At 29.8% G+C, this 22837-nt stretch overlaps 1 protein-coding gene across 1 annotated transcript in view; it reads left to right on the plus strand.

Moving 5' to 3' along the window:
• The window catches only part of LOC129962173 (inactive dipeptidyl peptidase 10-like), a gene marked incomplete at its 5' end in the record, with an annotated part of 691141 nt that overhangs the window by 663261 nt on the left and 5043 nt on the right, over positions 1-22837 (plus strand). The window contains 9 exons of the mRNA XM_056075911.1: positions 1779-1931; positions 3014-3093; positions 3976-4205; positions 7007-7102; positions 9797-9872; positions 13343-13537; positions 16797-16954; positions 18532-18669; positions 19724-19797. Of these exons, the coding sequence (XP_055931886.1) occupies positions 1779-1931; positions 3014-3093; positions 3976-4205; positions 7007-7102; positions 9797-9872; positions 13343-13537; positions 16797-16954; positions 18532-18669; positions 19724-19797 (1200 nt within the window). The remainder of the gene's footprint in view (positions 1-1778; positions 1932-3013; positions 3094-3975; positions 4206-7006; positions 7103-9796; positions 9873-13342; positions 13538-16796; positions 16955-18531; positions 18670-19723; positions 19798-22837) is intronic.

Below are 22837 nucleotides of genomic sequence, written 5' to 3' on the forward strand. Positions count from 1 at the left end.
ACAATATGTTGTCGATATTTTTTAGAAAGAACAATATCGTTTAAGCCTTAAGTACTACCAACTTTTTTACCAAAACCAAGTAGGCTATCTAGTAATACTAGTTGCAATTCATTCATGTGCCTTTTGCAAAAATAAAAGAGCAATAAAATTAACACCACATATATTTTTTATGTTACATGTACAAAGAAGGAAGCATATAGAGAGTAACGTATTCATAGGAAATTTATATTCTTATAACTGTTCATTTAAACATATTTCGATATTTAATGTTTCCTTTATTATAGTTTAAAATTTTTCTTAAAAATGTTAAGTTCTGAACTTAAAAGAAAATTAATTCATTCTTTTTTATTTGATAAATTTTATCTTTCCACCTTTCTTCTTTGTACATGTAACATAAAAATTACAATAACATAACATGTACAATAAATGTATAATAACATAACATGTATTCAATATTGAAGAATCTTTTGATATTTGATTGTCATGCACAACATATTTTTTTTTCTTACATTTCAGTAATTTTCTGTTAATTTTAAATATAGCTTTATGTATTTAACATTTAAATACAATTATCATTTTCTTTTAGACCACAGATGCTCCATGGAGAATGATATACTCATTAAATAAAGAGATATAGTTCTTTATTCCTGTTGTAACTGCGAGATAAGCTATTAGAATTGCATTCGTAATAATTATAAAGCAATTTTTTTCTAAATTCATTATCTTAACTTGCTAGTTTGTTGTTTTTATTCTATTTCTAGTTTAATGTTTTCTGTTTATATTTTAATTTCTCTCCTGATAAACACATAGATATTAAATTCAGACTTTAGACTTCCATTATTTCGCAAGTGAAAAAAAAAACCCAGAGTGTTTGGTAGTGCGCTAATGATATTTTATTATTTCTAAACTGTACTCATTTTTTTAAATGAAAAGCGTTTGCTTGTTCACAAGAAAACTTTTTACCCCAAACATAGGATATGCAATTATAAAGCTTCATCTTTTATATTAAGTGGCTTAAAATATTTAAAGATATTTATTGTCCTCATAACAATCAATATTATTTAGTTTTGAAAATTTATAAATTTGGTTAGCAAAACTAAAATAACAGACTTACGAATAGTTTTCATTCTATATCAAAAGTGTCTGAATCAGCATTATTATGAAATTTCGGTAATTATTACTAATAAAATAATACATGTTTGTGTATATATTATTAAACGTATCTAAGATTTAATGCTTTTCTAAATTAAATTCCTGAGACACTGAGGGACCTTTGATTTGGTGAATCAGTATCTCATTTTAATATCGTTATCTATATCTCCACTCCATCTCCATATTTTCACATTATGTCAGAGTTATATTTTCTAGTAATTTTAAATGCAACTTTATGCAATTTTTAAATATAGTTACGATACACTATTTAGTGCAAGATTACAAACAATCCAAAAAGAAGGGTATACTCGTTAAATAAATGGTAGACAATTAATGAAAAAGAATGACCAAAGGCAGATTTACATTCATGGGTAATATTCAGTGGAATTAGGGCTATAATCTGTAGTTCTGAGGTTTCGAATCCTTTCTTTTGACCGTTCGACATGTGTTCTAATTTCATAAGCAAAATAAAATTACAAAAAATAAATCTTATATTCGTTTGAAATAGTACACAAAACAAACTTCGCTAAAATCTTGTGCTTGTGTATTCCTGAAATACTGCATAGAATTCCTTCGGGTTTAACTGTCCATTCGTTGTCATTCATTCAAACCAATTTCTCTTTCAGATATATGATCAAAGACCCCCAAGCCGGAAAGGGTGGGTGGACCTGTATGACCCTCTGGTGTTTGGACAAAGCGGGAAGAATTGGTTCATGAAATTGCCTTTATCGCAGGGCAGTGCAGGATACTATCGACACATAGCGGTCACCAATAACGAGGTAAACTATCTTCCGATATATGTGGGATAGATTGTTTCAATACTTGTTAAGTTTCTTCTTTACTGAAAAATGTATATTTCAAGACGTTGATGTTGGATTTTACTTTTATGGAACTGTGAGAAAATTTTTCAATGTTAGTACTCTGTTTCAAATGTATTTAAAATTTTCTTGTCAACTGCTACTATACACTATTAATTTTTCTTTCATTATACGTTTCAAATAATACATTCGAAAGTTGTAAATATTTCATTATCCAAATAATTATATATCATAACTCGAATATATTCAATATCCGAAATAATGCTTATAATTTCGAATAAATTAAGAATGATGACAATATTCCAGAAGTACTGCAATTTCATTTTTGTATCGTTTTGACGCTGTTAATAGCTGGCGAATATAGTTATATTTATATGGTTTTGCATATATTGCATATAATTTTATATGGTATTCATGCAAAATGCATATAGTCTTTATATGGTATTTATGCAAAATGCATACAGTTTTTATATGGTTTCAATTACTGGTTTCAATTATGGTTTCAATTACAATATTTCGTTTAAATTACTAATTGATTCATTAGAATTATCAACCAATTATTTCAACTTAAATTAATAAAAGCGTTTTGAATTTTATTAATAAAATAGTAAACCAAAATTAATAAGAATTTTTATGTCTTTTTCCATTTAAATTCTTTAAGATTATAAATGGCTTTTTATCACTGCTTTTCTATTCTTGTTGATTAGCCACCAATAAAAAAAGTTATGTTTAAGTAAAATAAAAAAAAATATATATATATATTTTTGGCTCTTTAAATAATTATAGTTCCTTTGAAAGGTTTAGAAAATTTAAAATAGGAACTTAGAATCGAAGAAAAGAATATTATTTCAATATACTTCCCCATTCTGTATTTTTCATAATTAATTTAAAATATTTCTTTAAAAAATCTACTCTAATTTAAAATAATTTATGCCAAAGACAGCATGGGAAAAAATTCACTTTATTGAAAAGATTGTGATTTATTTTCAATTATTTTTATTCATTTTACAAAGTTATTTATACATCTTTCTCTCTTCGTTTAGACCCGATTGGTAGAGTTTTTGACCGAAGGCAAATTTGAGGTGATTAAAATAGCAGCATATCATGAAGGCTCAAATACATTGTAAGTAATGAAGTTTTTAATTTGAACTATATTCTTAATTTTTCCCTCCTTTTATAAAATTCGTACATTTAACCAGCATGTTCTATATAGGAATAAAAGCAATAATATTTTCTTTGGAAATATTCTTTTAAAGTAATTTCTCTTTTGTGTTTGGAAATTTTAGAATTTTTATTAAAATAATAGTTTTTAAAATTTAGGAATTAAAAATTTGAGATATATGATATTTTGGAAATAAATTCATCCGTTAAATAAATTTTTGTTAAAATTATTGTGATTGTGTAATATCGATACACTAAATGGAAATGTTATTTTTACTTTTCCAGTATTAAAATGTTTAAAAAAATAATAATACAGTCCAGAATTTTTCTACAAAATTAATTGAAATGTGACTGTACCTTTAATTTCCCAATTTGGAAATTAGAGCACCTTTATACAAATATATTATTTTCATAATAAAGTTAACAATTGTTAAAGAAATCAAATAAATAATAAATAATAAAATATAAAAATATATATAATCAATAATTCTTTGATCAATAATTCTTTTAAAATCCGTTTGAAAGAAAAAGTTAAAAATTTGCCAATATCTTCTACTCTGTTGCAGAGTTTTCAGAAGCAGCAAAATTAATATTTCTTTAATTACCTTGGAATCTTCACTTGTGGTCTCTGGAATATATTGAATAAATAATTTTTCCATTAACCAAAAATGCATCTCGATCTACACATTTTATAAGTTCAGCTTATAAAAAATGATATATAAACTCAACCATTACAGAAAAAAAAAATATATGCACTCTTGCAGATCACGCTACGATGTTTCTACGATTTAGCCTTAGAAGAGAGAAAAAAGAAAAAAAATAGAATTCCTCTTGTTTTTTACAGATATTTTTTGGCGACTAAAGAAAACAGAACAAGTGAGCGCCATCTGTATTCGGTTCCAGCAAAGAAAAGCAAATACTCTCCTGTTATCAAATGCTTGACTTGCCAGGAAGGTTATTTGTGTCTCTACAACAATGCTATCTTCAGCCCTAATGTGGAATATTATGTTCTGGAATGCCTCGGGCCAGGTGTGCCAAAAATAGAAATCCGTTCTATATATAACCAAACTATTAGTAAGTCTCCTTTCGTTTTTATTTTAATTGAAATATCTATTTATTTGAGGGTGAAAAGAGTGTTACTACACCAAATATATTCATTTTATATAATTGGAATTCTAAGGTATTAATTATGCTTCAATGATTATTTTTTTAAATTTATTTAATAAAATTTGAGACTCTTAATCTCAGTTTGAGGATTAAACTTGACTTTGTTCAATTATCATATGCTATCCAGACCGTTTATCTGCTGTCGTTAATCAGCATTTATGCTCATACTAGAAAATATTTAAAGTATTCTAATACGAGTAGATTTTAGAAGAACAAACATGAAAATGCTGTTTCTTCTTTACAAGTCATTAAAAATTAAATTATGTTGCCCATTTCCATCACCAAGTGGGTTACCAATTTTTTGGTATTTTCATTTCTTCTAATAATAAAGATGAAAGTGTGTCTGTAAGTATGTGTCATTTTACAAGTTAAATTATTCCAACAATGATTAGCTAACAATTAAGAAACATTTAATATGCAAAATTTTAAACTAATCAATCGCCATCACTAATATCCTATACATTGGTTATACACCAAATTAATGTGATACTAAATTTTAAAATTCTTGAAATAATGAAGTATGCTTATTTCAAAGAAATAATATAAGGCAGCATATTTGAATGATATCAAACCACAGTTTGATTCAGTTGACTAAAATTTTAATGCTTGCTTCCTATAATAACATACACAAAATTCAAAGTTGCAGCTTGTTTATTTTAAGGTTTTAAGAAAATGCATAAAAATATTAAATAAATTCCTTCCATTGTCTTTGTTGTGAGCATTTAGTTAAATTGAACAAAAACCGATGAATACTTAAGTACTATTCAACATAAATTTTCAATTACAAATTTGATAATTTATTTCTTCTTTTCTTTGGTGGACTTTACAATTAAGATTTTTTATTGGGAAACAGATTAGAAGCATGTGTAAAAGACATTTTTTAACGAGATATTTTTTCTTTTGATTTATCATTTTCGTATATCTTTAAAAGAAGTTAAGTCTTTTGACTAACTCATAAAGCTTACTAAAGAAATATTTTTTTCATAAGCGACAACATAATTGTTATTGAAATTAGGCTTAGATGGTAAGCAACGTTTTTATTCAATAGTGAATTAAATATTTTTAATATATTTACATAAGAATTTCAAAATAATCTTGTTTCTTTTGGTGCAATACCTTTTGTTTGGATGTTCGATAAACAATAAAAAGCTGAGTTCTAGGAAAGTTTTTTTCCGTTTATTTATGTCTTCTTTAGAGATTACAAAAAAAGCAATTTATAGTGGAACAGCATTAGATTTTTAATTATCTGCAGTTTGATGAAATTTAACCTTTCTTGACAGCCTAATAAAAATCCTAATTATAATTAATGAATGTATGTTTTTTGTTACTTTGGCATTCGCTTTAAATGGCCTTGGAACGGTAGTGCATACACTTATTATGACTAAAAACATATCTAAAATTCTACAGAGATCGTATATGTACATTCCACAGTGATGGGATGGTACTAATAGTATTATGCAGAATAAGAAACTATTATTTTTGTTTGTTTCATGATTGGACATTTTAAGCTGTTTTTATTATGTTTTGTTCTTTTGGTTTAAACAGGAAAGCAGTTATCTTCCTCATCCCTAATATTTTTAATTTACTATGCTTAAACAATAAAATATTTGAAACAACAAATTTCTCCTTGAAAGAGATAGATGTAATTAAAAAAAAGTTTGTTGTCATCTAGAAAGTATTGATTAAGCATAGAAAAAAAGGCAATATGGCTATTATTAATGATGTAGAATTTTAAGTTCAGGAAAAAAAAATGTTACAATTGCTAATTTGCGAGAACTTAAAAATTGGTTACTGTCCCCTTGATCGACAAGGCGACTATGAAATACATCACTGTTTCTTGTGCCTATTAGATAACAGAACATATTTATACTAATGGCTGAAAAAAATAAAGATCTTCCTGATAGAACCTGTTTGACGAGTGTTAACTTTCTCGTAAATTTAGCTATTAGTTCAATTAATCATCAGTTTTTATTTTCTTAAGAAAAATGCAAAGTTAAACAATTATTAGATGTTAAAAATGTACTCGTAACTTAATGTATATATCATAATTTGCGTTTCACAGCATTGTTTTTTGGTTATAAAAATCTATATACTGCCATTTCGCTTTTTAAATTCGTCCTGTAATAGCAATAAATATAAACCTATTTTGCTTTTGTCAGTTACAATTATAGATATATATTAGTCAATTTCAATTTGTATATATATGTAAATTTTCTTTACTCACTTTCAAGCGAGATTTTATAAATTGTTCTTTTAATTATTTTCTACTTTGTGACGCAGTTAATTTAAATCATTCACAGCGAAAAGTGCTAAAGGACAAAATTATGTAATCAGCATTATACTGAACTGGAGAGGTTTATATGAGAAAGTGCCTGTGGTGAAAGCTTATAAGCCAGTTAACAGCTACGCTACATGAGCAATTGCTTTTGTATTGTGGTTATGTTACTCGGCTGTGAACCACAAGGTCCCAGGTTCTATACTCGCTCAAAGTCATGATAAAGATTCTAATGCTGAGACCATTATTGACTGCTTATCATTGGCACTTCATAGTAACTTGAATACATCATATACTATGTTTTTATGGAAAATAAGTGTTTAAATGTGAATATTTAATAAGAATTCTAATTTTACCAAGCGTTAATATACGATTAGATAACATTTAACTTATAATTATCGAATTTAAATTTTGAGTTGTTTCTTATTTTTAGCTGTCCTGGACACTAACAGCGATCTAAAGACACGTGTGGAACAAAGAACAATGCCCCAAATCCGAACTTTCCATGTTCCTTTACGAGGGGGATATAGTAAGTATAAAGATCAATAGATACATTTGATAAATTTTCAATATGGGTTTCAACTAAATTCACAACCTCCAGTACCCGCGAAATAAATATATTTCTAATTATCAAAATTACAATCCGAGAATAGGCTGGCATAATTATTCATATGAAATATTGAATGTTTTTTACCAGAAGTATAAGACAGATGTGGTACAACGAAGTGTATGTGGAAAGAAGCAAAAATATTGACGATGTTGTAGAAGAAGGAATCGATCGTTTGAGTTTTTAGTTTTCAATCTGTTCGTCAATTAGTTTTTGTCTCGAAAGTTTCTATTTACACTTTTTAAGGTTTTTATTCAGTTGCTTTTTACATTTTTTGTACACAAATCGATTTGTCAAACGGCACGATATATTTTCATTTATTTGTAATGGCAAATCGGTATATATGGAATGGCATTATTTGGTTAAATTGATGCATTCTTACATTAATACGTTTGCTTTTCTTTATATAAAATGAATCCGTTAGTTGTAAATATTTCAGTTGATTTTACAAGAAGTTCTAAGTAAGGAATTAAAGCTTTCAAATCAACAAAGATTTTTTTTCTCAAAAAAGTAAATATAGCTTTGGTTTATTTGTTTATGCTGTCAAATTTATTATCAGAAAATCAGGCATTAATTTCCCAAAAGCATTCACTTCAAATGCTCACTTTTTTACTTTCAGAGTTTCACAGATGAGAGTTTTATGCCTCTTAATATTAAAGAAAACCGAGAATCACTCTCAATACCTTTTTTCAACTGAGAGTGTTATTAAATATTTATATAGAACCGTCCCTTCAGTAAGAGGTTAAATAATATATGTCAGTTATCTAAGTATTTAAGTTTTTGTGTTATCATGTTTACATGCGCGTGCAAGTACAGACCTACAGACGGTTAATTTTCGAAAGCTTTAATTCAAAATTTGAATATAGATATACACTTGAAATGCAAAATCTGTGTACTAAATTTTATTAACCCTTAACTGGGGACGTGCGGTCTGCGAGACCGCTAGCGATGGATTTTATGCCCCCCCCCTATTCTATTTTTAGCTCATTTGAATGAATTGACCCTGTAGCTTCCTGTTTTGTGACTTTCAATACACGTGCACTTTTTCAACCGATTTCAGCAGATGCTTTTTAAAAATAATTCAGTTATTTCTTCGAGCGCGGTCTCTAAGACCGCACCTCCCTGTTAGTGTTCCAGTGATAAACAAGGCTTAGCAGATGGTGCTAAAACTTGGGCCCGAAACATCATCCAGTTTACTGATCCTATTATGAAGCAGTGCCCCAGACACTTTTAAATGAAGCAGAAAGTGATTTTAGTGATAAGGATAATTGCACAGAAGAGTTTTTCGATGAAAGTTCTCATTCAACTGATTTTGATATGTATGTTCAAACATAATTAATTTTTCTAGTGATAATACATTTTGAAATATTTATAAAACATGTTTATATACTAAGAGATATATATACAAAATTTATAGGTTGATTTTTATACTTGTTCTTAACCTGTATGTTTAAAATGCCCTAGGAAACCTTGCTTTGAAAGTCACGCAAGCTGGAAAATAAAGGGCCAATTTTACCCATTGTCATTTTTTTTCTTCATATAATTGTTGAATTTTACATTATATTGTCTTCTATATACCTTCATATACTATAAAAATAAATATGATTTAAAAAGTAAAAAGTAATATGCTTTTTTAAGAATATTATTTATTGTAACATGTAATTTGAGAAGAAAATGTATGTTCCAACGTATTTACTTTTTTCAATGACAATATATTTTGAAAAATTTCTAAAACATATCTATATATCAAGAAAAATATCTGCAAAATTTATTGGCAGTTTTTCATACTAATACATTCATTAGAAAATTTAATTTGAGTCTAAATGAAATGCGGTCTCGTAGACCGCACCTCCCCAGTTAAGTCCTGAAATTTCACCTCCCCAGTTAAGGGCTAATTTAGTTATTTGCGTTTTCTTATTTTATTGCTCTCTTAGTCCATATAGACATAAAGGACAGTTTCAAACAATTAGAATTCTTTTAAAAATTGATAGAAATCTTTAAATGTTTTGGAATTGCCACACGCCAAATTTCACATACATAGATAAAATATTTTTTATAATTATTTTGTTTGCATATAGACTGACATCATTATTCAAATATCCTTTTTCGGACACCAGATGATTGAAAATTAAAGATTTATTGAAAATCTTGCTGTCGAATTATTAACGATTACAATAATTTTTCATATATGATATAGTAAATATTAATACAACATGGAATGCTGCTGATTTAAACAAATATTTTCCCTCTTTCATTAATTAGTATCTCTTTGACTATTTCTTTTACCATATAGGCATAATGTAGCCTACATAATTTTTCTTAATTTCTACTTGATAAATTTATTTAAAATTCATCATTTAATTTAAATGTACGCCTCTCTTCATATCTGGCAATCTGAGTCTTTCACAGCACTAAATGATAACTATGAAATTTTTTGGTTGTAAGGATATTAATTCATGTCACATATTTTAATAAATGGTCTAAAGCCCTTACCCTATTAGAACCAAACATCGAACAACATCGTGGGAATATCGCATAATATCGTGTGCAGTAGGGTACTCTGTTGTATCTAAAATTAGACTATCATTAATATTCTATTTTTTTCTTGAATTTTAGAAGCGCAAGTTCGTCTCTTACTTCCTCCAGATTTGGCAAGTAACGACGCTTCTCTCTATCCATTGGTTGTATATGTGTGAGTAACTTCCTGTATTCCTTAAATTTTTCTTATTTCCAGTATTTTATAAAGAAAACAAATCTTTATATTTGTTTTAATCCCTATTGTGTTTTCAAAACTTAAAGAATATTTTAATAAAAGAATCATAAAATTTAATATATCATTTACAACAATATTAATTTTTTCATTGTTTCTAACCGTATAAAAAGTTTACACTTGAATTTTAAAGGATGTTCCAAAATTTGCGCAATGTTTGAATTTGCCTCCATTCTTGGAATAAAGTGTTAGCAACCCTTTTAAAAACCATATAACAGCTGATAGAGCATTCATTACACGATAGAACAACGTGTTTTAATTGTTGAACAATATTTAAAAAAATCAAAAATAATGAGAGTCTTGTGACCACAGTTCGAAAATTTGAGAATTAGCCTCCCCCCCCCCCAAGATCGTATGATTTAACACTATTGGGTTTTTAATGGGTTATTTGGAGTCAGAGTTCTATGTCGACAAGCCTACAACCATGAGTCCATTGAAGGAGGAGATTCAGGCACATTTATGTTAAATTTTCATGGAAAAGTTTGACAAATAATTGCGTATATGCCATTAAAGACATGATGGCTATTTGCCCTATGCGTTGTTTCATATATAACCTTTTCCTGTGTAATTTATGATTCAATAAAAGTATCACAATTTAAAGATTTTTTTATTCAAGTTTTGTGTTAACACGCTGTTCTATCGTGTAACCTTCCATTTTTTGTAGGTCTAAACTTTCAACTGTCAAATTGTTTTTTAATAACGTTGTTAGCATTTTACTGCCCAAATGGGGACAAATTCAAATCTTGCTTTAATTTTGTGACACAATTTATAAATATTTTAAACCACTTTCCTTCTACACCAACATTTGTGAATATAATAGCTTTTTGAGAAAAAAATTATTTTTAGCTAATTTTTTTTTAATTCAGTTCTTTCAGTAATGATTTCATACTTAGTATCAGGATCAGTTTGATTTGAATCAATCAAAGAATCTTAAGTTTACTTAAATGCTGCAAAGAAAATACTTGACGATTTTCTTCACTTTCACTTGCAGCACACTTTCAACATTTACTTTCAAAAGATTTAGCCATAAACGGAGTTATAAAGGTCTACTAAATAACATTTAGAAGCATTTGGACACATGATTATGAAATAACTGAGCAAAACTCTTGAAAGAATAAGCAAGGAATTTCTATTAATGATATATGAGAATATAATTTCCTTATCGTGTAAGTTTATTTTTGGCTGCTGTGGTAGTTACATTGCTCGGATATAATTCGAAAGCAAAGTAAAATATATGAATTTTCCTTTTATCAATTATGCCTAAGCATACTCAATTGTTGCGCAATATTTCATATGAATTTTGTTAATATTCAGTCTGAATATTAACAAAAAAAATCAAAGCCATATTATTACTACTTGAATTATTTATATAATGCACTTCATAATAATGTAATAATGAAAACGTTTTCCTTTTTCATGTAGTTGCATGTTCAAACTTGATAATCAAAATGTTCTTAATAAGAATTTCAGAAGCATAGTAAATCAAATAAATCATGGAATAAGGCTATTAAGAACCAAATGATTTTAAATAAGACTTTACATTAGGATACTTGCAAATTATATATCTGAGACTGGAGACTAACCAAACACGAAAGAAAACAAACAGCCAGGTAATTAAAAATAAGAAAAAAAATACGTCTATATTAAGCTTAAATATAATAGAGAAGTCTATTGGAGTGAATGAAGCATCGTATACTAGGAATATTATTTTTATCAGTAATATGTCATATTGGTGGACATGTGAGTAAAAACGAAATAAGTTTTCTTTTAGTAACTCCTAAAAATACTGCTGCTGTTATTAATATTTTGTTTTAAAATTATCCAAATGAACACACTTATTTTGTTTATATTGATTATCAGTTTTTATTGTAAACAGATCTTGAAATATATTTACTGTTGTGCCAAATTTTATATTAGTGAAAATAGTTTGCTCTTAAGAAAATGATTCTTTGTTTACCCGTTGATTTTACTCCACTAGATCCGTAAAATTAACAGGTTCGACTATAGTGGGTGTATGGTGTAGAACAATCAGTAGTCGTCAGTAACAAACAACGACGTTTATTAACAAGTAGACACGAATACATTGTCGACAAATACACACGCAATACAGAGCAACCCACAAGCAGTAAGTGGCAGTAAGTAACAACCACAACTCACAAAGCGGCCTGACAGAATTCAGCAGGAGGAATGAATCTACCTAACTATCCTCTAGGTTCTCTTCAGACACCTGCAATTCTCCACTGTCCTCTCGCTTTAGCTGCATTCAACCTCCGACTCATTACTACACGACTCGATGCTGCTTCTATAATAAACTTCACAATTCGGCCCACAGCTCGATTCCCTAATCACTTGAGTTTCACTCAGCGCTTGCGCTTCTCTGGATTGATCCAATTAACCCTTTAAAGGGCCAATTTTTTCTAGTCATTATGTTAAAATATTTTTAGTCTTGAAATTAAAATAAGAAAAGGGATTCATTTAGCTTATTAGATAAATTTAATTTGATTAATTAATAATTAAGTAACAAATCAAGACACATCATTTAGTCTGAGATAAAGAACTGAGGCATCTAAGTTTCTGACTTACTAAAAAAATGTGTCAGAACTTATGCCAACCTACATAATTTCATACAAAGATTGATCAATTTGGTGGGAAGCATACTTCCCACTGCCTTACAAAGGGTTAATTCGCCGCTGACTCGCTATGCAACTCTCACCCTTTCGACGACAACTGCCCTCAGCTTGGATTGCCGATCTTTTATAGTTTCTGGAGCGGGGCAGAGAAGGTTCTCGAGCAGTCAAGCATATATCAGTTCCTATTGCTTCTTCCACCGAAATTCTTTAAAATTCTAGTATCATCCATTTTGTCGCCATATGATCACCAAGTGTGTCGCCAAGCCTGGGAATCACTGATCCGACATCCAATAGAGCTGATTGTAAAATGGTTTTTCCTACGATGGAACTAACTATGCTTTGAAGCAATATTACAGATTCGTAGCAATATACTTATAATACTTGGATTGCATATTTTTCAAGGAAAAATAAAGACGGTCAAAACTCCTATTCTTACTATACATAAATTCTTAATCTTTTTATTTTAGAAAAATGTAAGAACAAAAAGAAAAAGAAATGTGTTCTTAGTGTATGAAAAAAAAATTAAGATCATGCATTCTTAGATATCTTTACGACTTATATGTTTGGAAAACACATATATTAGTACATTTATCAAATGTCTTTTCCAATCGTATTTAGATCCCGTATATATTTCAATGCTGCTTGTGTTGTGACTTAATAATTTTAAGGAAATCATAAAATATCAATAGTCAAAAACAGTTCTTCTGAGAAGCCTTTGTTTGCTTTACATATACCTATTTTATATTTTATTTTGAAATTCAGGGACGGCTCGCCTGGTTCGCAGCTTGTGACGGACGAATTTAAGATTCACTGGGGCACCTACTTGTCAGGCCGCCGGAACCAAATATACGCCTGGATTGATGGCAGGGGGAGCGGTAACCAAGGTGACAAGATGATGCACGAAGTCTACTACCACCTGGGTACAGTCGAAGTACAGGATCAGATTGATGTCATTCGGTGAGTTGGTCTCATTCTTCCAGTGACATGTCTATAACCAATGTTAGGAAGCACAGACGACTCAAAGTGAAGGACGTTGATACTTCAAGATTATATCATCTAGTTTGAAAGCAAACCTTTCCTATGAACATATTTGTCTTTGCGTGCGGTAACAATGGTTTTGCAATTTGCTTAAGCGTGTAGGCCTCCGCCATAATAAATAAGTTTAACAACATAAATGATTTTATTTACAAGAATCCTTCTCAAAAAATCAAAGTGAAAATTATGCATATTTAGAGAAATTAAATGCAGTAAATTAATTTGTATTTAAGAGTTATAAATTCAATAAATTTGACAGTAATATAGATAATTCGGTTTCATCTTATGGACATACATATTTAGCTTTTCTATTCTTCCGAAAACTATTACATCCTCTCGCTGGTGGGGTGCGGAAGTTAGGAGAGAGAGGAGCTAACTCAGATATTGGCCTCGTCATCTGGCTGCGGTTCGAGCGGTTCGTCATCTGGCTGCGAAAATTACGAGATTATTCCCAAAATATCCCTAATGTGGCTTTAAAAACGGGACAATATGAATGATTGAAGGAAATCAACTTAAAATCTTTCAATATAAGCTATGGAAAGTATAATAATTCGATACAAGGTATTCTGCTTCATGAAATATATTCTAAAATATAACAATAGAGTTATGAAATGCACGAAAATATCATAAAAGAAGGAAATAATATACAGAGATACGGTTGCTACATGTCTGAAACATTTCATGTCAAGCTTTCGATTTTTACAGGGGCCAAAGACTAATTTCGGAACTATTATAGATTGGCATTAATCTCAATAGGAAATAATTCTTTAAATGACGCAAAAAATTTTAAATTATATTGTTTCAGTCAATAAATGTAGTTTTAAAAATTAGAAAGTCTTAGTTATGATACAGACTCATATTACTTTTATACATATTTAGCAATACATTTTCTATTCACTAATACTCTAAAAAATCCATTAAAAAATTCAATATTCCGCAATTAAAGATGACTTCAAGTTGAATTGCAGACCTTCTATTGTAGATATTAATTTAAACCATTCAAAGCTCTGTAATTCAGTCGCTTTTATTCAAAGATGGATGAATTACTTAGTGTCATTCGGAAATGTTAGTGTTCCGACAAACATTTTATGGAAATGTACTATAAAAATTGGATGACTGTATAGCAATTTGAAATTTTTCAGAAACGCATTTTATGGATTTAAATACATAAAATATTATCCTTTACATAGCTAAAATCCTTTTATTTAATTGAAGAGAATGAGTATTTCTATAGAAGGTTTAGGTTGTAGTTATTAGTAATTTGTATAATACTTACATGAAAAAACTGTAGTATTCAAGCAATAACCCGACCTACACTTAGGCAATGCGGGAAACGTGATGGGACCGCCGGAGAACAACCCCACCTAAAGAAACTGTAGTATATAAAAATCTGTCAACGCTTTGTCAAAAGAAGTTAAATATGAAAATGATGACAATACCATTATTTACAATAAGCAAAAATCGATAATAGCTAAAATTATTAAAAAATTAAAAACGCGCTTTTCCTAAAAACATGAATCTCAACACAGGGCAGGAGCAATCTTTCGTAAAACAGTTGGCTCTGAGATGAGCTAAATTCATAGCATACTCTCCGTTGTTCCAATATTATGAGAGATTTAATCCATGTAGATGAGCTAACCTTTTGTAAGAGTTTATCTCGAGCAAACTTTTTTTAATTAATAGCCAGAAGCAACAGAGCTATAAAATATCTTATATTTAACCGATCAATATAAATTTAAAATTTATATTGTATAATATACTTTGTGTATCTAATTAAACAGCTATAACCATTTGGATCAAATTTTGTATTTAGATAAGGTTTCGTTTTATGAGTTTATCTATATAGGTGTCTTTCCTGAAAAACGTGATTTTATTAAAAAAACATTTTTTTTATGTCCAACTATTAGAGCCTTTTTATATCCACTCCTATGCTAACAATGTCATATAGCGCTATCCCGGACCACATTTCACCATGGTAAAACTTATTTTAAGCTAAAAAATGTCAGTAATGATAGATAAACTGTAAAATGAATACTGTAATATAGCAGATTGTTCCAAATGTCATGTTAAACTAAGAGCATTCATAATTTTATTTAAACGACCAGTTCATATGTAGGCAAGATTGGAAATATTCTTATCTAAATATTTTCTCCGAAAAAAATTTAAAATTTACCAAAAAAAAAGGAAGAAAAATTGCCAACCGAACATAATAATTCTAGAAATACTTTTATTTAATCATGGACATAATATTAACCAGCCAAACGATTTAATTCTGTCGGCAATTTAGTTAGTTAATTAGCTATATTAACGTCCCATTTAAAGCAACACTAGGGCTATTTTGGGACGGGCGTCGTCATTTTGAACCTAGGTCAGATGACGAGCACGACACCTGAGCTGGCAGCCCCCTCTCCACACCACACCAATAGGAGGGCGTTTGACCCTGACGGATTTATCGTGCAACAAACAGACCCCCTTACACTTCGGATCTTCGGTGGAATGGAGTTTCGAACCTGAAACCCTCCGGTTCACAAGCCGAGACCATACCACCAGGCCACCGCGGCCCTGTCGGCATTTTAGATTACTATTGTTGTTGTTACTTATGGCACTTGTCATAGACAAACCCTCTGAAGAAGTCAGCGATTTATGTCGCATTTGTGCAGTAGTTTCTGAGGGTAAAGGCTCCCGAGCACCCGAGGGCAGAAGTCTGACTTCCAGCTCATATGAAGATGACACTCACGCACTCGCTTGGAAAACCCCTTTTTACAGAGGGGAGGGGGCTCATTCACACACCTCACAGATAGAACACAGGGTAAAGAACAACTATGCGCGAACCACGGATGCCCAGATTGTGAGGAAGACGCGCTACCCCTAGACCAGGAATACGGCTAGATTTTTTTTAAAATATATAATACACTATTTCTTCATTAAAATTAAATTAGGAATTACTTGGGTGGAGGTTTCATAGATCAATTATGCAAGGAAGCTTGATTTAACTACTTCAACTTAGTGATATTATAATTGTATCAGCACAACAAAGGGGGGAGGATCTTTTAATGTTGTATCATTGGCATTCTTAAAGAGAAATTGAACATTTTATGATGCATGGTAATGCAATTAGAGAAATAAGTTATTTCTTTGATCAATATTCTCTCAGTCATTGTATTGTGCTGGTTTTTCGCAGGTACCTTCGGGACAACTTACCTTTCATTCACCCGACGCACATTGCCATATGGGGCAAGGCGTATGGCGGTTTCGTCGCTGCCTCTGCCCTGGCTGCTGATGACACTGTTTTCAAATGCGCAGTCTCCATTGCTCCCATCACCAGCTGGATTTATTACAGTGAGTATAAAGCTAGATATGTTATTAATTACTTCGCAATTTATGGAATTATTTGAAAAATCTAGGTAGAGACAGGAAATAAACATTTATGTTTAAAATTATCAATCTCTAACATATCCGTTAAATATATCGTTTCCTGTTAAAAAAGGTTGGTAAATTATTAAATGAATTATTTATTGATTGTATAGAGTTTTTTGAAAATAAATGTAAAGTAAAAAGAGCATCAATGCCTCAAAAGGATATGCAAACCTTCAAATGGAAATTAAATAAAATATATCGTACACAATCTGATGTGAATTAAACATATAAAAGTGAATTTCTTATCAATAATTTTATTCCAGAAATTAACACATTAGTAAATATAAAACTATATATGTTTTAGTTTGGAGTAGGGAAACATTCTCATCATAAAAAGTGAAATTACCATGGACTATCAGAAAGCAGAGGTTTACCAGTGGAATAGAGGAGTAATAAAACAATAGATAACTACTAGAGATATTCGTATGCTTCAACATAGAGGATAACCTGAAAAACTATACCTGGAAGGCCGCTGTGGCCTGGTGGTAAGCTCTCGTCTTTCGAACCGAAAGGTTCCAGGTTCGAGACTCGATTCCACCGAAGAACAGTCATGTAAGCGGATCTGGTTCCCTCTAAATCCAGGGACAAATGCCGTCCTGCTGTTGCGGGAATTTAGAGAGGGTTTGCTTGCTCAGGTGTCTTCCTCATCTTTGACAGTGTTCCGTGGTCCGTTCCAAAGTTGCCCTAGAGTTGCTGTAAAACGAGACAATATAACTTATTAATACCTGAAATAGAGAGAAATGTTTGTATTGGGAGAGAAAACATCAATCCCAGTCAAAACAAAAGAAGTGTAAAGTCGCCTTCCACGAAAAAGAAGCGAGGTTTTGTGGTTAATTTTATCTGGGAAATATAACATCATTTAATGAAAAGATGACTGCCAAAAAATGCACTTCAATACTAGAAAAGTGTGCCTTTTATAATGCATTGGAGAATCAAAAAGAACTTTCCTAGTGATTTAAATCTGATCGATTAAGAAAATAATGGAAAGAAATTAACAGTTTTGGATTGTCTTGGAAATTCTATAGATGCAAATTCCATAGAAAATTTCAAGAATATTGTGAAGAGAAGCGCGATTAAGATATTCTCATCATTTTTTGTTGTTGTTGAGTAGACAATCAAATGTTTGGTTTTATGATGACGGCATCAAAAGATATCATTAGACTAAAGGATGACACATTTTTAATTATATCTCTAAACCATGCGTGTTTGTGTACTATCTACATATGTGAAAAAATTTGTTGTTGTTGCTACCATTAATTTAAATAGGAATGCATTTAGTGTTATTTGCAACAAAAATATTCCGATTTTAAAACTATTTTCATTATTGAAATTTCATGTTTACCAATATATTTAATTCGATATACTATAAATAACATAAATAATGATATTAATTATTGGATATTTTTTCTTGCTTTATTAAAATGAAATAAGAAATTTATCCACTATGCTGCTTTAATTTCCGAGGTGTAAAAGAAACCTGTTGCATTTTTGTCTTTCAGGTTCGACATACACTGAACGATATATGGGCACCCCACAGCCCCAGGACAATTATAAAGGATACGAGAGAGCCAGTCTCATCAGAAAAGCTCATAAATTCAAAGGGAAGAAGCTGCTCCTGATTCACGGCACAGCGGACGGTAGCATCGATTGATTTCTTTTTCCCTTTTCATGTATTATCTTTACGATGGGAATATTAATATTAAACGATTAATAGTAATGGATAAATGTGATATGCTTGCATCGCGATGGCGCTTCACTTGAGGGAATAGGGGAATTTATCAAATCGAACGAGTGTCCCGCTCTATGGGGGGGGGGGGGTAAACATTGTGCAAGGACGGCATAAACGAAAACGTACTTAAATCGTTACGATAAAAATTACTTCTAATAACACGATATTTTTATTCAGAAATGAATTTTAATTTTAACAGACAAATATAATAAATTAACAGGAAATTTAATGAAATCGGAATTTAAAGAAATGGCTTCTCGAAAATACATTTTTCTTAACTTTGGGACAGAGTGATATCTATTTTTAATTACAATTTATCAACAGTAAATGGTTCGTAAATGGTTGCTTGCCTTAAATTTCATATTCCGTGCTTTTGAATTTTTAAAAGTATGAATGCATGGAAAATAGGACATAAAATAAACTAGCAATAAAATCCTGATTCTTGTTAATTTAAATAATCATATACATGACAGCTAAAGTAGTTTTTTCATTAACTTTAATCAAATAAATAGTGTTGCTTCCGCTAAATTTCCTTTGCAAATCTTGTAGGAAAAAAGGTTGCATTAAACATCTAAATACCTGTAATACAAAGTTTTGTTAGAAATTATATGGCATGTTCAATAAAACCTACCCAATATGAAAATAATCAAGCAATTTATTTTTCTGATAATTGGACCTTAAAATAAATGCAGTTGTACAATATTTTATTACAAATGACGTATTGAATACATTTTAAAAACTAATTAATTCAAGATACCTTATAAATAATTGAAGATTCTATCTTGATTAAATTATGGATAATAAGATAAAAAAATTTACTTTTTGACAATTTGGGAGGGCTGTAAAAATTTAATTTTTCCTTTTGTTGCTTATATCTGAAATAAGAGACTCTTCTGTTTCGATAAATGAATGTATAACCCTAAGGATGGAGCTTCATGATTTATTTTAATTTCTACTTTCAGCTTCTGTACACATACAGCACTCAACCATGTTCATGAAAGCTTTAACAGAGGAAGGTGTATTGTTCCAAACACAGGTAAATATATTGATATCAGACTTTATCAAACTTTAAAATTTTTTCTCATAAATAGAGTTATTTAACCTAGGATTGTTTTGATAACTAATGAAATCAAAAATGATATACAGTTTGAGAGGAAGTTAAACGGAATGCATATTATATAAAATAATGTAGAAAAATCATTAATTTCTATAACTTTTTAATAATAGTTTGTCATTTGCAAACATTGAAAAAATTAATATCACTTTATAACCTCAGCAATTTGGATTTGCCTCGAACAGCAACATAAATTCTAACAGTATTTCCCATCTAATTTTTAATTGGGATATAATCAATATTTCTTGATCATACATCTGAAAAGAAGAAATGGTGTGTCTTTAATTCTCGGCTTTATTCTTTATTTAATATAATATTAGAGAAAATGTTCATCTTTTAAAGTTTCTTTTTTAAACTCTTGTAAAGTATTCAAATAAAATTTTTTAGCACTTGCACTAAATACGGAAGAAAGCCCTTAATAAAGTATTTAGAATTTATATAGTTACGAAAATGAGATTTTATAGATATAATTGAGCGAGTATTCGTTTCCAACTCTTGATTTTTACATAATGCAGCAATTCACAACAATCGAAGTTACAGATATTAGACACTGAGAAGAGAATAACTGTCAAATTTTGGTGGGATTTAGAAGTTAAAATGCACTTTTAAGTTTTAATTTAAGTAAATGAAAATGGTTAATGAACGCTGCGAAATTTGTTTTACAACTGTTCTCTTTTTTTCACTTGTCTCGCCCTTACATAGACACATTTCTATATAGATTGAAAAATTCATTGATTAAGTTTAAAATTTCGCTCACTTTAGTATGTTATTGGATATATTTTAAAATAAATATTCATAATGTAAAAATATATCAAAATCTCGAACAATAAAAAAATTAAGGTATAAATTCAATTATCTTTAAGAAAAAAATTTAAAGAATTCCAACCCCATCTGATGTGCAAAATTGCTATTGCTTGTTTATTTAAATGTAAACATTATTCAGTATAAAGGAAATAATCCTAAGGAGAAAATGTGATAAATTTTCTTTTTCTTTGTAGCATCTCATTTAGATTATTGGAAAAGCTAATTTCTAAAAAAAAAAAAAAAATTATCATAAAAGGGGCGGGATATCGTATAAATTGTGCATGACAAAGGAAAGACTACAAATGCAGCTGTTAGTAACAAACCGATTAACCGGGCTGTTCCATCTAACTTTTCACTCTGCCCCTCCCAACATATGGTAGCCAGGAAAGGGTTAGTGTCTCAGTCTAGCATCAGTTATTTAATGAAATTCTATTCGACGTTACACATTACGCCGCCTATGTCGTTATGTTTCACGAAAACCGTGTCTTTCGTTTCGCTACCTGATGTTAGTTTTGTAAGAATATTCTGGCGAATACCTCCTGGATATAAACGAGTTGGACATCCATAAATAAGCGAAAAGAGAAGTAAGCATCTAACAAACTTGGATTTTTAACTTCGATTTTTAATGTGCTTCAAAGTATTGAGGATATATAAAATGAATTCTCAGGTGATATCGAATCTATTCATAAAACGGTGGGTACGGATAATTTAGAAAATTGCATAAATTCCAGAAATAAAAAAGTCTTTGAATCTTCAAATTTATTATAATTATTATTATTATTATTATTATTATTTACTTTAATAAGAAATTCGTTTAAGATGTTTTATCATTTTTCTTAAACTTTCGCTTGATATATGGCATATTTTGGCTTTTGTATATGGCAGAATCATTTGCGAAGTATACAGATTTATAAATTGGCAACGAACAATAAACAAAATATGAGTAAAGAAACAAATAATGAATTTATATTCCATATATATTTTCTTTAATTAATGAGAAGCAAAACAATCTCAAAATTAAACTATCCGGCAACATGGGCTATTATTTGCTTGTGGTATTTTAGAAGTCTTATTCGGAATAAATATATTCAAGTTACAGATAATTAGATTTTTTTCCTTTAAATGTGATGGTAAAAGCTCCAAGAATGCTGGAAAGAAAGCTGACAAGCTTGATCCATCTGGGTTTATTGGTTGATAATTTTAAAACATTATCAACAAAAAAAAAAAAAGTTAACAAAAGGTAAACTCACGCTTGATGAAAAATTGAAAGCATATCGGTTTCACTTGTAGTTCATCTATAATATATTAAACAAGCCTGATAGATATAGTTTTAATTATTTACCTTCGTAATTTTTAATAGATGTTAAGAGTTGAATCTTTAAACTGAATGTGGAATTCATTCTGGAAGACAATGCACATTTCTAAAATAGAGCAATTATTATAGTCAATCATTTGATATCCGTTTGAGAAGGGAAAAAACCCCAGGAATTTGATTACTGAACCATCGGCATCATTATTTCTAAATATACCTAGATTTCTCCTTTTTCAATTTAACATCAATTTTGAATTATTTCTTATCGATTGTTCCTATTGTAACTTTTGAGACATTCAAGATAGTATAACAAACATGATTTCTGTTTCTAATCAAGACAGTTATATTTACGAGAAGTGATTAATAAGTTTTCTCTTCTCAAATTGTTTTGCTCATCTTAATTTTCCCTCGAAGTATTCAACGAAGAAACAGCGAAAGAAGTTTCACCATAACTTTCACGCTTACTCTCCTATTAAGGTCTTAACTCCCTTTCTCCGCATAAACTTGTGAACCTTGGATAAGGTTGCGGATAAATTGTATGATCCTGGTGAATGACAGTTATAAAATATAGATCTTTGGCGTATATATAGTATTTTTAACTGAATCTACAGCTAGAATATGCATTTTAGATACATATTTGCAGGTTGATTGCCACCACAATTTGACACAAAATTACAGTTGTAGTCACAACGTAAGATTTAAACAAGTCATAGTGTTTATGAATTATTACGTTTACATTCAGGTGAAAGCACAGGCCGACAGACACCCAATCGTTTCACAGATTTCGTGCTAAATTTTATTTAATTGTGTCAGGTAGTTAAAGAGTTCACTTGTAATCTTACAGAC

Source organism: Argiope bruennichi, chromosome 2, assembly GCF_947563725.1.
Source record: "Argiope bruennichi chromosome 2, qqArgBrue1.1, whole genome shotgun sequence".
In the NCBI taxonomy this organism is placed as follows: Eukaryota; Metazoa; Arthropoda; class Arachnida; order Araneae; family Araneidae; genus Argiope; species Argiope bruennichi.